This window comes from Musca domestica, unplaced genomic scaffold (genome assembly GCF_030504385.1).
Source record: "Musca domestica strain aabys unplaced genomic scaffold, Musca_domestica.polishedcontigs.V.1.1 21, whole genome shotgun sequence".
Lineage (NCBI taxonomy): Eukaryota > Metazoa > Arthropoda > Insecta > Diptera > Muscidae > Musca > Musca domestica.
Genome location: NW_026712258.1, coordinates 9,397,081 through 9,412,219, shown reverse-complemented (window position 1 = coordinate 9,412,219; position 15,139 = coordinate 9,397,081). Strand labels below are relative to the sequence as shown.

Sequence of the window (15,139 nt, the reverse complement as noted above, 5' to 3'; positions counted from 1 at the left end):
GTTTTGGATCCCTCCGAAGCTTTTGCCAAACAATTAGTTGTAATTTAACGTTTCGGGGTTCTTTCGCGAACCATATATTCAACCAGCAAAAGCTCTACCAATATCGCTTGAAGAAGTAAAATATTTAATATTTTGTCTATTCAATGGTGTTTAACCCATTGATATTATACAAAAATAACTTCATATAACGATGGTCACCTGTATTTTCGATGTCCTAATTACTTTTTCCAACTGAATGGTCTACTATTTGCTATATATTATTTTGGAAAATTGTACCGACCCCAAAGATCTCCCAAGTTTGACACTTCGAACTTATGAGATTTTTATCTTTGCCTGAAAGAGTGGTAAAAGTCTGTATACACCTAAGTCTGTTTTTACACGGTAGATTGGTTCCAGAAGAAGCCGTGTAAAATAGACATTGATCTTATACAAAAATGGGTGATTTGTTCCTAATCTCTAAAACCTATTAAAATTAGTGAAAAACAAGAATTTTTAATTTTTTTTATTTTTTTTTTACCAAACACGTCTTATTGCATTGACAGTTCACAAAATATTAACACGTTTCAATTGCTCTGACCAGTAAATTTTATTGTATGCACATAAAGGTAATTCCCCTAAATTAGTGCTATTCACATTTGCTTTGACCAGCTTCGCAAAAATTAAATTTGACAAAAAATTTAAGTACATAAAATTTCAAATCGTGCTAAATGGAATAAAATAGTGTAAAAAAAATTAAAAATATTCAATTTTCAAACCGTGTTATATCAAAAGGTGTACTTGTAAAATAAAGCTTTACCTTTTTATTTAAATATTTTGGCGTATAATCAATATTACTTGAATCTCAGCCTATAGTCTCCAATCATCATACGCACTCAGGTACCACTTTCAATATTTTATAACATCAGTGCAGAAATGCATTTTTGGTCGCATAAAACTTGTGAGCGTGTGGAAGTATGAATCCATTATGTTTTATGTAACGTAGGTTATATTCAGCCCATAAATCGAATAAGATCCTATTATTGATGTGACGATATTATTCCTTATTTGTCATTTTCCATTCCTAAGTAAATCATTTACCTAAAACAATCCCACACTCAAAGAAACACAAAATTACTTAACCCTGAAATATGTTTCAAATTGCATTGACACAGTTTTACACGAACAACAATAACGCCTACAAAACTCGGCCCACATAGCCCTTGCTATAAAAAAACAACACTATAATCTCAAAGATCTGGGTCATCTCCTCATCACACAACGATTTTGTGTCAACTAAAATATTAACAACAACAATTTTAAATTCGCCTAACAAAAACACAACAACAAACTGTCAACTTTGCCGCCAGTAAAAAAACACAACGGAAAAAGGTTCACAATAGAAGTTAAAAAACTGCAAAGCATTGCAGAAGATATGCTGCAAAGGTCTAACCACACAAAAAGTATAGCATGCTTTTGGGAGCGAGAAATAAGAGGTTGTGTGTTCGAGTGTACAGGTCACACACACACACATGTAGTACATTTAGGTTAGTGGGACATAAAAACATATTTCGTTGTGTATTGGATGCATCACTCCTTTACAAACACACACGCACACACATACATTCAAATATAACCAAAGACACTTTGAAATAAGTCTCAAAATTATTATTATCTCAAATAATAAGTTGCAATCAAAATTCTCTAAATTGTTTGGATTTTGAAATTATACCTAGAGAAGGAAACTATGCCCCACAAATGAATAGAAATATCCGCAAAATATATGTCAAGGCTACATTTGTGCCCTTTAAAAATACCAAAAAGATGTGCATAATTTTGGTTTTTATTTGAAGCATAGCTGCTTGCAATTAATTGCGCTTTGCCCCCACACCCAACAGACTGTTGTCAACCCAATAGTCAGTTTCTTTCTAATGGTTATTTACATCTTGAGAATCACATTTATGTCGACCCACTTTTCAAGTCTTCTTCAAATCGAAAAGTAGGTCACAGGCAACAATACATAACTAGTTTACATATGTACATCCTTCACAAACTAGGGCTTATGCATTTAGCATTCAAACTGAGATTATACACATACATGCGGACACACGCTTGTGCATAGCTATATACAACATCCATGTATATTGTTTGTAAAATGGTCGTTTCGTCGGCATTTTGCTATTGCAATTCAAAGTTGTCCATGGATACCACCATCTGCAGCAGAAATAGCAGCAGTAGCAGAATATTTTCTATTATGTGTTATTTTTGTTTTTGCTTTACTTTTTAAAATGACCTCGTGCCAATTTCACTTTTCCTCTTCAACGACATTATAACGAAGCTCTTGCATGTGCAAGGCACAAGGACATACAGGTGATGGGTAATGGTTGGCACGACCCTACTGCCAATCGACCGACCGACCGAACGACCAACCGACCGCAGTCAACATCGCAGTCATGTAAAAGTAAAGAGTTTGGCCTGTTACTCATCTCTTGGCGCGCGCCAGCAACATTGCAAACTTGTATTGTGCCGTGTTCTTGTTGTTGGCCGTTACAACGCGACGTTTTGTGCTGCAACTGCACCCAAGTAAATGAGCGAGCGAGCGAGTGAGTGAGTGAGTAAGTAAGCGAACGAGCGAGCTAACAAGTGAGTTTTCGTCATCGTTTCAAGTCGGCATCCTTTCGTTGTAACCGTTATACACATGATGGCGCTTAAAAACGTAACACCGAACCTTGCATTGGATTTACCGCCGCTTCATCGCCATGTTTCATTTGTATCTGGCACCGGCCACGCACCGGTTTTTATTGCAAAAACTCGAAAATGGTGTTTTTATTTTTATAATTTTTAAATATTTTTGGTAACATCAAAAGCGCCAGTTATTAAATTATCAATCAGAATGAAAGTGTATCCCAGATTTAGTAGGTGCAAAGTAGGTCCTTTAAACAATTGCAATTCATTTAATTTTTCATTTTTTCTAATCGAATTGTTTTGTTCTTGTTTTTTTGTTTCTTTCAGGCCAATAAGACAAAATTTGTTTGTACCTGGAAACGCTGCACCATTATTGAGCATACAAAAGCAAAGATTGAACGTCACATACGTATGGTCCATCTTGAGTAAGTAAATGGTTTTTAATTAATTTTAAAATAAAAATTGGAAAACTTTTATGGACGAATCATGTTAGCCCTTAGAAAAAATGTTAACTCAATCAATAAGTGATACTTTTGCGAATTTAAGTAATCATTTAACGACAAAGACATTCTCCATTCGCCACAGGAACTACAATGCCTTCATTCATAAGGCACTTCACGGCCCACAATTTTTTTGTTAGCTTCATTTTAATTACATGCATTCACAACCTTGAGCCTTGAGCATTGGCAAAGCAATCGCCCAGAACAAAACACAATTGCCTTGACCGACACAAAATGCGCCCGCGCAACTTTTTTTCCTTGCCGAGAAAATGTACGAAGTGTAATTTGTCTTTTTTGTTAATTTTGTACAATTGAATGACGACGAAGAACTCTAAACAGGATGCTTACAGCTAGAACCGAACAGAAAACAAAAGGCGGTACAGTGTTCTAGTTACTGTGAAAGTAGGTTAGTTTGGCCTTTCGTAAATTTGTGTTTGTTTGGCTTGTTTTTTTTTGCAAAGCACCGGTTAGCAGTTAACGCGCACACATACATACTTGCGCAACATGAAATCAGGACAGTGGGCCAAGGTTTCGAAAGCGTTTAAAATCCGCACCACCCCAACCAACATATCGTCGTGTCGGTCTATTCATCTACAATAATTCAAACAATATATATTTTTGTTGTTGTCTTCTTTCTTTAATATGATTTTTGTTTTTGTTTTTGAGTTTGCAATATTATTATTATTATTTCTTTGCAAATATACTATATGCAATGTATATAGGTGGTAGTTTGGAGTATATATAGCAAAAACACTACACTCTAGTACAAGTTGTATTATTGTTTCGTTTGTTGTTAATTTGGGTACAATTATAATAAGAAGATCGATCGTCTAACGAAGTGTATTTTTACCATTCTATAAGAATTGGACTTAATTTATTTCTTTTGTAAATAGAGATGTTTTTTTTTTTAAATTAGGGTAAATAATATAACTTCTAGAGTCCCTACGGTTTGTTACAAAATCCACTTGTCCATCTATCCACCTCTGCCCGCTTCTTATTCTAGACTAACTTATAAATTTAAAATAATAAATATAATCTCAGGTTAAACTAAAACAAACAAATGCATCCCATTGTAATTAGTTTATTACATTTCTAATCTTAAATTATAAGAAGGCAAATCATAGCAGATTTCTCAAAATAACACTGAATTGGTGTACGTTCTTGAAATCTACCACCAGCAATCCAAAGTTAATCCTTTAGCTTACAATTAAAACTAAAAAAAAAAACTAAATTAAATAATAATGGCTGTGTTCGTTTGTATGTTTATATATAAATTATATATCCTAGCTAAGACATATGACATTTACAATATCAATATATATATATAGAGCGGGATAGTCAGGCAGCTGGATTTTGGCTTTTAGACATTTGAAACGCGATCGCTAACAAAATAGAGTAAACAAACATAAAATAAATTAAAAACTAATTGCTGCAGTCATAGGAAAATTTATCTCAATTATTCTTTTTAAAAATGCTTTTAATTTGTTTTCAATTTATTTCTAATGTTTCTACGAACATTAAGACTTTGTTTAATTTAAGCCAATAAATTTAGGTAACCCCGTTTGAACAATGGGTAAGTTTCTCGAATCAACTTCACAAAATCCAAAATTTTGTTCTAATACTAGGCATGAATATACAATAAATCTAGATTCCTCCAACAGCAATTTACTTTTAAAGCAGCACTTAAAATTATTTTATTTCTAGACATTTAGCCAAGTTTCACCTAAATCAGAATTCATATAACAAGTCCTTTTTCGAATATTGTTTGCCATGGCAAAAAAATTTGGGAATTTTATTTTTGTTTTTTTTTTTTCCTTAAATAATTTTGAGTTTGTCTTATTTATAAAAGCAAAAAACTAAAGATAAAGCAACATAATGACAATACAGAAGAAAAGACAGTTTTAAAATAGTGACCTCAAAAAATACAAAGGAAAACAAAATGATTATTTCTCAAAATTACAACATTAAACATAAACAGTAATTCTATTCTCTTGAACTTGGTAAAATTAAATTTCGAGAATGTATTTGCGAAAAAGTTGTCTGTGCGGTAACAAAGTAAAAAATTAATGGAATAAATATTTAAACATAAACAAAAATTTTTCTAAATATTTGTAAAAAAATATATACGTTTTGTAGAGGTAAAAAAAATTAAAACATCTAAAGTTTGGGCTTAAACTAAAATATGGAGAAGTGTGGTGTATATGTGTGTGTTTTGCTGTTCTAAAATATAATGCAGGGCCTTTTAGGGGCTTTTCAGGGAAACAAATTTGTTTATGCTTGTAAAATGGAGTGAGTAGGGTTGTAGTGATTGATTGTTAGTAGGTTGCTTTCTTGCTTCTTGTTGTGGACTACATTTACGACTGAGGATGATGCATAAGCGTATGAGAAATGTCCATAGAAACATCGGTGAGGCCATTAACAGCCATGCCATTAACCATGCCAGCTACAATAACATAAGAATAAACAAAACGAAAAAATATTGTTATGTTTACAAAAGCAAAAATCTATCGATAAACTATTTGGTGAAACTATGCTCACTTGTACGTTGGCCTTGAGCGTCTAATTGAGACCAGTATTGTTCAGAAGGACTTTGTGTACAAGTGCCGGGTGGTGCTTGCACTGGAGCGCCAGTATAACGGAAATATGGGTTTTTCAAATCTAATGTATTGCTAGACGATATCAATGTGCCTTCAATGTGTAAATCTATGGTTACGTCATATGATTGACGCCTGTTTGCTTCGAGCAGAACACGACCAGTTAAAATTTGTCCCTGTTTGATAAAAATGGGCATGGGCAGCAAACAACGCACTTGGTACCAATGTGTCAACGGGGCTGTAGGGGAGGTGGACAGCCAAACCTGCTGGCTGGAACCGCAAAATTCAACATCAAACCAAAATGCCAAACCATGGCAAATACCAGTTTGTAAAATGTGGAATTCCAAGGGGATATCTGCATAAATAGAACAATTATTATCCATCGCTTGTGTTTAATGGTGTTAACCTACCAATATTATGTAAATCGTTCTCGTTGTCCCTCATAAAGTCACAGACATGACGTACCGATTTCGCCATGCATATGCGAATATCGAAGGTATCCACTATGGGTTGACGGAAATACTCCTTCATACCTTCCTTATGAAGTACTGTCAGATCGACGCCATGGAATGCTGATTGGTACCAGAAATTGGCTTTATTATACTGCTCTGAATACAAAGCCTCATCCGAAAACGGAGCAACGTGTAAATCACCATGTGTTGGGAACATTTTTCCGTTTGGTTTTAACCATTTACGTGCATGCAAATAAGTTTCCAACATACGTTCATTGTATAACATATAACCCATGGGTTCTGAAATGATCACATCGACCTGTTCGGGCAAGTCAATTTCCTCTATTTTGCCAGGCATAACAAAGATTTTGTCTTGCACATTATTCGATTCCACCAATTGTTGGGCATACTGAGCCATATTGGAAGCCTCAATGGCATAAACTTTTGCAGCTCCAGCTTGAACAGCGAAAAAAGAAAGTATGCCCGAACCAGCACCAACATCCAAAACGATTTTATTCTGTAAAAAGAACGTACGTTTGTCAGTTAAATAAGATTAATAATCGTTGACCCTTCAATCTTACGTGGAAATCCATAGCATTTCCCAGAATGGCTCTTTGATAGGTGCTAGTACGAACATAGTCCTGCATCATGTTTTGTTGTTGCGACAAGTAGCCATAGAATTGAAAATACTGTGATGCGGAAGACTCTTCTGTTCGTTGTGAGAATACTGACTTTGGTCGCAGTCTTTTGACATGATCTATTAGTTTTCGGAACCTTAGTTGTTCTAAAAATCCATGCAATGTGTTAAATATCTTAAAGGAAAATATTTCAGTCTACAAGTTACCTTGTTCCGAGGGGAATCTAAGAATGTAGTTGTCATTATCGAAGGAAACTGCAAATGTTTGCCGACCAACCTGTGCACAATCAGTGTCGGATGTTAGCAAATATTCCTTTATAGTATTTGATGAAGTAGGTGAATCTAAATATCAAATTAGAATTAATAAAATTATAACATAAATCCAATTACTCTTCATTCACTTACCCAAAGGTATTTTAATAAGTACACCTTGCGAATCATAGCTGCATATTAATGAACACGCCCCCTTATGTTTAGGTCGGAATTCCAAAACATTTTCATCGAGGATTTCGCTAATTAGCACACCATTGAAGCTACAAGTGCCACTCGCGCTGAGCACCGACGTTGAAGACGACGACATCAGAGCAGCGAAATTGGTGGATGCGACAGGCACAATGGCATTGTTCGTTGAGCTGGCGGCATTAGACGTAGAAGTCGAAGAGGCAGATGAACTGTTAGTATTCGATGAAGACATCTTTCTTTGTTCTTTGTTTTGTTTTGGTTCAGCTCAGTTTTCTTTTTTCACTGGGTATATGGTTTGTGTTGTACGGATAAATTGATCTTAAGTGTAATAATTGACTTTGACTACAATCACCACAACGACGATTTGTTTGTTTTTTTCTTTTCTCCTGGCTGTTTTCACGAATTCAGAGCAAAATTGTGGTTCTATAAAATGCAACGCGTACATTTACACATATATTTTTAATGATAGCGCTTGGGATTCAACCAGACTTACCAATGCGATGTCCTGTATATTCTATTGTTTGCTTGCCAATTTTTAGGGGTTATGTCTTCTTATACTATGCAATTCATGAGAATGTGTGTATGAGTTAGTGTGGTAGTGGTAGAGGGGAATCTTTATGGTGTTGTTTCACAAGTGCCAAAAAGAATGGAAATTTTCTCTAGGGATAGAGAGCAGCAGTCTTTTCTCTTCTTTATTAAAGTTTCCGCGCGGCCTTGTTTAACTATTTCGCTACACTTTGTGAATTGGTGCCTGGCCGCGTTTGGTATTTGTGTATTTGTTGATGTTGTTTTTGCTGTAACGAACGACGACTAACACGTTTCGCAGTTAGACTTTGCAAATTTTCTGGCGTTGATGTGCTGAGCTGTCTATGTCTTTTGTTTTTGTTATATCACAAGGCTTTCATTAAGATAGTTAAATAATTCACACACGAATGCAATTTTTGTTGTTTACTGCCTTCTCCCATTAATATTTTAACACTTTTTCTCCCCAGTTGATTGGTACTAATGCATTTCCTTCACAAAAAAAGCTTATTTTAATGGAACCGTCTAGGGGTACGTAGGTCGACATTCGACTTTTTTTTGATTCCCACATTATCTTTTGTTTCGTCGTTGGTTCCGTTGTTCCGATAACGATTGCTCAATGTGAATTTTCATCAAGTGTTGGTAACTCGCGTGGTATTGCCATATGTGGGACATTGGCAACGCCAATCAGACCGTTAGTTTGAATTATCATGGTCAGTACAAATTGTTTTTCTAGGTAAGACCTTGTCAAAACATATACTACATATTTGCGTCCATAAACTGACCGAAACACAAAATATCACAATGTGACCATACAATACACAAAAGAGAACATTTTATTGATTGAGAGTTAAAATTAAATAAAATTCCTTAAAGAATTTAATTTCAAAACATATTAATCATATGTCGTGTATAGTCAATTAACGTTCTTCTGTTTCATTTCAGCAGCAAAAAAGCAAAACGCACAGCAAATCATGTAGATAGCGATAGTCACGACAGTGATAGTCATGAAGAGGATTTCTACTACACAGAAGTCGAAGATGATGATGATGACTGCAAAACTCCTAGTCCAACATCACCCCCAACACTTAGCCACCGTGACATGGCTCGTCCGCCACATGAAGATCCCGAATACCAAAGACAATTAGTTGGGAATTTTAAGTAAGTCTCTCCAGTTACAAAATAGATTAGTGGTAGGCCAAATAATTAATTTTTTTCTTGTTTTACTGACAGACAAGGACGTGTTGCTGCCCAACAGCAACACATAAACGGCAGAAATATACATCACGTGAATGGCCAGACAGTTCATATTAGCAGTAGCCAACAACAGCAACTACACAATAACAATACCAGTTGTATACCAACGTCACCGTTGGCCCATCACAATTACACATGGCCACCGGCTACAGCCACAACAGTGATGACAACATCGCCCATTACTCACACCTCAAATAATGCTGCCCCAAATAATTATCACAATCATCAGCAACACCACCACCAACAACAACAACAGCAGCAGCAACAACAACAACAATCAACGGCGTCACCACAACTCATCAAACATGCCCGGGCCTCACCACGTCCGTCCCAAACAGCAGCGCCATATCCATCGCCAACATATGTCAATCAACATCACAACTACAGTAGTCCGGCGCCAGCCAGCCCGAATAATGTGACAAATGCGTCCATAGTTCACCACAATAATAGTGCCAACAGTGTGCTACAACAGTTGTCACAACAGAACGTCACTGTGACGACACATCACAGCAACAGTCATCATCACCACCAGAACCAACAACAGCAGCAGCAACAACAGCAGATGGCAACGGTTACAATTACTCCAAATTATACACAAGTGCGAGGGGCAAGGGGTACCAATGGCGGTCAAGATACCCACCAAACACATCAGCTGCAACAGCAGCACCAACATCCTCAACACCAACAACACACCCTTGCCCATCAGCAACCGCAGCAGCATCAACAACATCATTTGCAACATTCGCCAACAGCCACTGCCAGCAACAGAATGGTTGCATCGAATAACCCTAATTGTTCACCGTCGTCCACTGCCACCACGGCGACGGGCCATGTACACCACCAACAACATGTTGCTGTGCAACATGCTAATCGGCAAACGCCCAACTCACCGAATCGCCGTACCAGAGGCGAGAATAAGAAATGTCGCAAAGTGTATGGCATGGAGCGTCGTGATATGTGGTGCACTCAGTGTAGGTGGAAGAAGGCCTGCAGCCGTTTTGGTGACTGAAAAAGGCCTAAATCGTCGAAAATGACAACGACGACGACAACAACCACCACCACCAACAGCACCACCACCACAACTACAATGTCATCATTATTACCATCAACACCAACACCACCACCAACAACAAATTTGACTGAGAATACATCGTCGATGCCGACAAGCATTAATCAAACAACAGTAACAATTGCAGCAACGCCACTGACAGCTTCAACATCGCCATTAGCACCACCAGCGCCACCGTTTCTTTCAATATCATCATCAACGCCAGCTGCCGCTTCCTCTTCAAGACATTTGACATCTTCGATTAACACCACCAATACCCACACAACAATGACAAAAGCGAACGCCTCAGCAAAGACCCCAACAAAACGTCCAGCCCCCACATCGCCCTCTCTCAAGCATCTAGCAAGCAAACAATCAAAGAAAAACAACAATGTCACCAATAATGCGGCAACAATTGTTCTTCACAACAACAGTGGCAGCAGCAACAACAAATCTGCATCGAATACGACAATAACCGATGCTAAACTGTGCGGCGCCGTTGCAACATCTGTTATTGTTAAACCTAAGAACAGCAGTAATAATACCTTTAAATCCAACAACAACAACATCATTGGTGATAATCAAATGCAACATCTATTATCGGCAAATGCAACTCTGACTGTCATAAGCCAGCCACAATTCGGTGCAATACAACAACAGCAGCAGCAGCAACAGCAGCCATCAAATCAACTCTTTTTGAAATCAACATCTCATGTAATGGCCGACGGCAACGATACAATAGTAACAACAACGCAACCGCAACAACAAATTGTTTTATTGCAGTGTTAAATAACTTCCGGGGTTTCCCAAAATAAGAAAACATTTCCTCCAGCTGGCACAGATAAAAGCCCTTTAAGGTCTATGTTCACACCTTTATTTCATGTTACAGAAATTGTGTTCTTTGCCAACTATCCAGATTAATTTGGAAATAGTATTTACTTCGTGCCGGATAAGCTTCAGTTTAGCCAGCCCAACATGCCATCAATTTGTAACTGCCAGTAAATTGTTGGCCGGAACAGCGAGCTAAAAAACGTAAAGAAAAAAGTATGTGTTAGATGTTATTTAGCTTAAGATTGATTTGTTTAATACAGTTTTTTTCACCAGAGATTGAGATCTCATGAGCAATTTGCTTAAGAAAAAAAAAAAAAAACGAAATATTGAACTGATCAAATTTAATACTGAATGGAATGGTTCCTTTATGAATTCCAATGAATCGCCAACTAATCTAATTGGCCGTCATCAATAGCGATGTATAGTTCATTTGTATGTACTTAAAAAATTTAAGAATTCTTTTCAAATTCAAATTTACCATTGGATTAGACGTTTCTCCGCCTTTAAAATGTGAAGAAAGATTGGTTGTTTGGGAATAATGATGAAGCCATTCTCTTACTCCGTGTATGGGGAAAACATATTCATGTGTCTGAATATGTCTGCGGTGAAAAAAGTACAAGTTGTTGGCCTATATTTTATGAGAATTATTAACAAAGTATTGTGGCTTCTAAAGGAAGCATACACATTTACCGTCACTATTTCCGAAACGAGGTAAGGTTCTAAAAACAGGGTTTTTATCGAATCGTTTACTGTTGTTTGGTTGTTTCTTTATTTTATTGCAATTATTATTGAAATTCTGAAACAAAAACAGTTTTCTTCAATATTTTCTTTTGAAAGCGTTTTTCTTATTATTTATTATACATAAAAGTTAATTATGGCTGAATAATGTATGTTCAAGATTGTACATATGTAACCCAGACATAAATACTTGTATCTTTTTTGTCTTATTTTAATTATATCAAAAATATATTTTATATACAACTTTTTTGTTTTTCTTTTTTGTTTTGTTTTTATTTTTTATTTTTATTAGTTTAGTTTTAATCAAATGTTTAATTTTGTTTACACCCATACACACATACAATATATAATTAAATTATTTTATATGAATTTATCTTATAAGTTTTAGACAATTTTTCATTAGTTTCGTAAGAGTTCGAAATACAATTACAACAACAACAACAAACACAATTAATTAATTAAAATTTTACTTTTATTACCACTATTATTATTCTAATTATTAATACAACAATTATTGTTTTAAATTTAAATGAAATGAGCACTTGCATAAGCAGACCCAAGAAAAAAGATGAAAATGAGAAATGAAAATAAAAATAAAAATACACACTAAGTAAATGAAAATAATAAATGAAATAAATCCATAAACACAATACCAATATTTAAAACAAACAAACAAAATAATCCTAGATCAATTTTACTAAAATCAAATATGTCTACATACACATACATACATAAATAAATATTTACAAATACAAATATGTAGCGATAAATGAATGAAAAACGCAAAACATTTAATTTAAAACCGTTTACATTGTAAATTTGCTAAGAGCGGGAAACAAACAGCATGCATATAAAATGTTAAGTATTACAAATATCACAATTACATTAAAAATGGAAATTAAAACAAATAAGAATTGTTAAATTCTAATATTTGAATTGTAGCTAAATAAATCTTCAAATAACTTTGAACAGTCTGTATAAAGTAAAGTGACAAAAAGAAACAAAAAAAAAAAAAAAAAAAACAAAAACAAAATCAAAACACAGACCTACAAAAACCCCACCCACTCCCGCTCCCACATATATTTCTATCCATACAAAAGTAATGAAAAACCAAGCACATATGTAGATCGTATATTAACCGCCACACAACATAATAGAAAAAAAGTAGTACAGAATAAAATCGAACATTAATTAGAAAAGAAATGCCTCGACGCATCAGGCATATAAAAAAATACACTCTGATATTGCAACTCTGGTACACTGACTAAAACATTGTATTAATTGTAACCTTACATTTTTCATAACCTCATGCCCAATGTCCAATCAAAACATCGAGAGCTCTAAACAAATGCAATACTTTTATTTTATTACAAAAAAAAAAAAAAAAAACAATCTCCTTCACATTAAGCATTTGGAGAATAAATTTTAAAAAAGCCTTAGCGTAAGCAGTGCATCCCCATTATCTTATCAGCGATCACACTGATCGTATGAGAGGACCAACCTCAATTTGAATTGCTGGCCTGCTTATCGTCGTCTACTGTGGCATATTATTTGTTGTCATATCAAGTGCAACTATTGTGAATTTTGTTCAATGTCCTCCAGTAATCGAATTGTGTTATCTTGAATATATCTCCTCCATTTCATGTGCCTAAAAGCCAATTAATTGGTTTCTTCTTGTTTGAACTTTTGACGTTTTCCAAATTGTAATGTTAAATATTTAAATTGTTTTTTATATATGTTTTTTTTTTTTTTTTGTGTTGAAGGAGAACAATACAATCTTTTGGTCGATCGTCAACAAATTATTATTGTTTTACCCGTGATTTGAATGAAATTCGTGATAGTGGCCATTATTTTAAATGATTTGTTTTCCAAAAAATTTAAAGAAAAGATTTTTTGTCGTTTTATAATAAAATTTATTTTTATCGATTTTTTTTATAATTTAAGTGATATTTTTATGAAAATTAAATTTATTCGAGTTTTTTTTTTTCTAATTTTAAGCCAATCCTTTTATTTGTTTGTATCAACATTTTTAAATTGACACTTTGTGCTCATAACAATCCTATAAATTCTTGAAATTGTATGACACCAATAGCATAATTGAAGCAACAACAAATACGAATCAAGAACAAAATAAACAAATTTACAATACACATCTGTCAGGGCAAAATCACATGCCTGAACTTCCCCCCATTATGATGGTTTTTTTATTATTATTATTTAACAAACAAGTTGTAATGATCTTTCTAATGTTTATCTTACATTATCACTCTATATGCAAAATAAACAATTTATCTTATTTTAAAGAAAAATATACAATTGTTATTTATAATTACAAAGAAACCTAAATCTTGTGTTTTTATTTTTTGTTCTTCATTTCGGTGGTTAAGTTTGTTATAATTTAAAACTGAATATTTCGTTTTTATCAAAACATGTTATTGTGGATATGTATTGTTCTGTTCCAGAACTGCAAGAATGTAAAAGCTTTTACCGATTTTTCCTTTATGATATCGGGAAAAATTGCAAAACTAGTAGATTCTTGCAGGTTCTGGAACAAATCATATGTGGTTCCATTGGGCATTTCATTTTTCTGACTTATCATTTGGAATGTTAATCGAATGTTAATGTGTTTCAGAAGTTAAAATTTTTCCAAGGCATGGTCAGAATTCCGGTTTAATGAAAATGCAAAATGGAAATCGAATGGAAATTTCAATGAATTAAATAAAAAAAATAATATAAAATTTGCCATTCAGCACACATATGTTTGCATTATAAAGTTTTCATATCACGTTTTATTACATCAAGAATTGAGATACTTCTTTAGATATTTCTTAAACAGAACAGCGGTTTCGCAAAATGTATGCGTAACACTTTTAAACCAAAACAAAATGATAATTTAATGTTTATTACCTGAAAAATAATTATATTATTGTCTGAATTTTCAAAAATTTTGCATCGGCCACAAATCAAATGTTTTTCAATCAGCTGATGTTAACAGAGTACATTTTTCCAGTAGGACTTTTCAAACTCTCAGTAACTCACTTGTCAAAATTGCTCTCTTTTCTTACTTTTTGATTGCACTTTTATGTTATCGAATAACATTTTGTAATAATTTGTACAACAAACACAATTATGGTAGGCTCCTCTTATCACGATATATGTCTCAATGTGAAATTAGACAAATAAAAAGAGCATGTAAACGCGGTATACGAATCGTGTTACACAACGTAAATTTCAAGGCAGATCTATTAGATAATCGCATCGACCCAGCTATTGCCCCCATGGTAGAAAAATACAGGTAGATGCATCAACGCTTGGGAGCATTGATATGTCAAAAATTTTTAAATTTCTTTTCAAATATAAGTAGATTTTTATATGTTTTTGTATACGACGCAAAACGTGGGTTGTAAAGATATGCATTTTTCAACATTTTTTACAAA

At 34.3% G+C, this 15,139-nt stretch overlaps 2 protein-coding genes across 3 annotated transcripts in view; one reads left to right on the top strand and one right to left on the bottom strand.

Moving 5' to 3' along the window:
* Positions 1–12,741, top strand: part of LOC101893835 (zinc finger protein 704) — a 461,725-nt gene extending 448,984 nt beyond the window's left edge. The window contains exons 5-7 of one of the 2 annotated variants that reach the window (XM_059122667.1): positions 2,989–3,086; positions 8,774–8,989; positions 9,062–12,741. In XM_059122667.1, coding sequence (XP_058978650.1) covers positions 2,989–3,086; positions 8,774–8,989; positions 9,062–10,094 — 1,347 coding nt within the window. In that variant the 3' untranslated portion in view covers positions 10,095–12,741. The remainder of the gene's footprint in view (positions 1–2,988; positions 3,087–8,773; positions 8,990–9,061) is intronic. The other variant, XM_059122668.1, reaches the window with a different exon arrangement.
* On the bottom strand, positions 4,227–8,355 carry LOC101893555 (histone-arginine methyltransferase CARMER). The gene is made up of 7 exons (XM_005191552.4): positions 7,800–8,355; positions 7,250–7,729; positions 7,052–7,186; positions 6,789–6,991; positions 6,166–6,724; positions 5,700–6,110; positions 4,227–5,604 (listed from the first exon to the last, which is right to left on the bottom strand). Exons 2-7 carry the CDS (start codon positions 7,536–7,538, stop codon positions 5,516–5,518), a joined length of 1,686 nt encoding a protein of 561 aa, XP_005191609.1. The 5' UTR covers positions 7,539–7,729; positions 7,800–8,355; the 3' UTR covers positions 4,227–5,515.
* Positions 12,742–15,139: the final 2,398 nt, after the last annotated feature.

What these genes read in the sequence shown, in the direction of transcription:
- LOC101893555 (XM_005191552.4), bottom strand. Translation starts at nt 7,538, where the DNA reads ATGTCTTCATCGAATACTAACAGTTCATCTGCCTCTTCGACTTCTACG. An exon ending in ACTTATTAAAATACCTTTGG is followed by an intron (nt 7,187 to 7,249) that starts GTAAGTGAATGA and finishes TTTGATATTTAG; the next exon opens with ATTCACCTACTTCATCAAAT. An exon ending in CGCTCAAGGCCAACGTACAA is followed by an intron (nt 5,605 to 5,699) that starts GTGAGCATAGTT and finishes ATGTTATTGTAG; the next exon opens with CTGGCATGGTTAATGGCATG.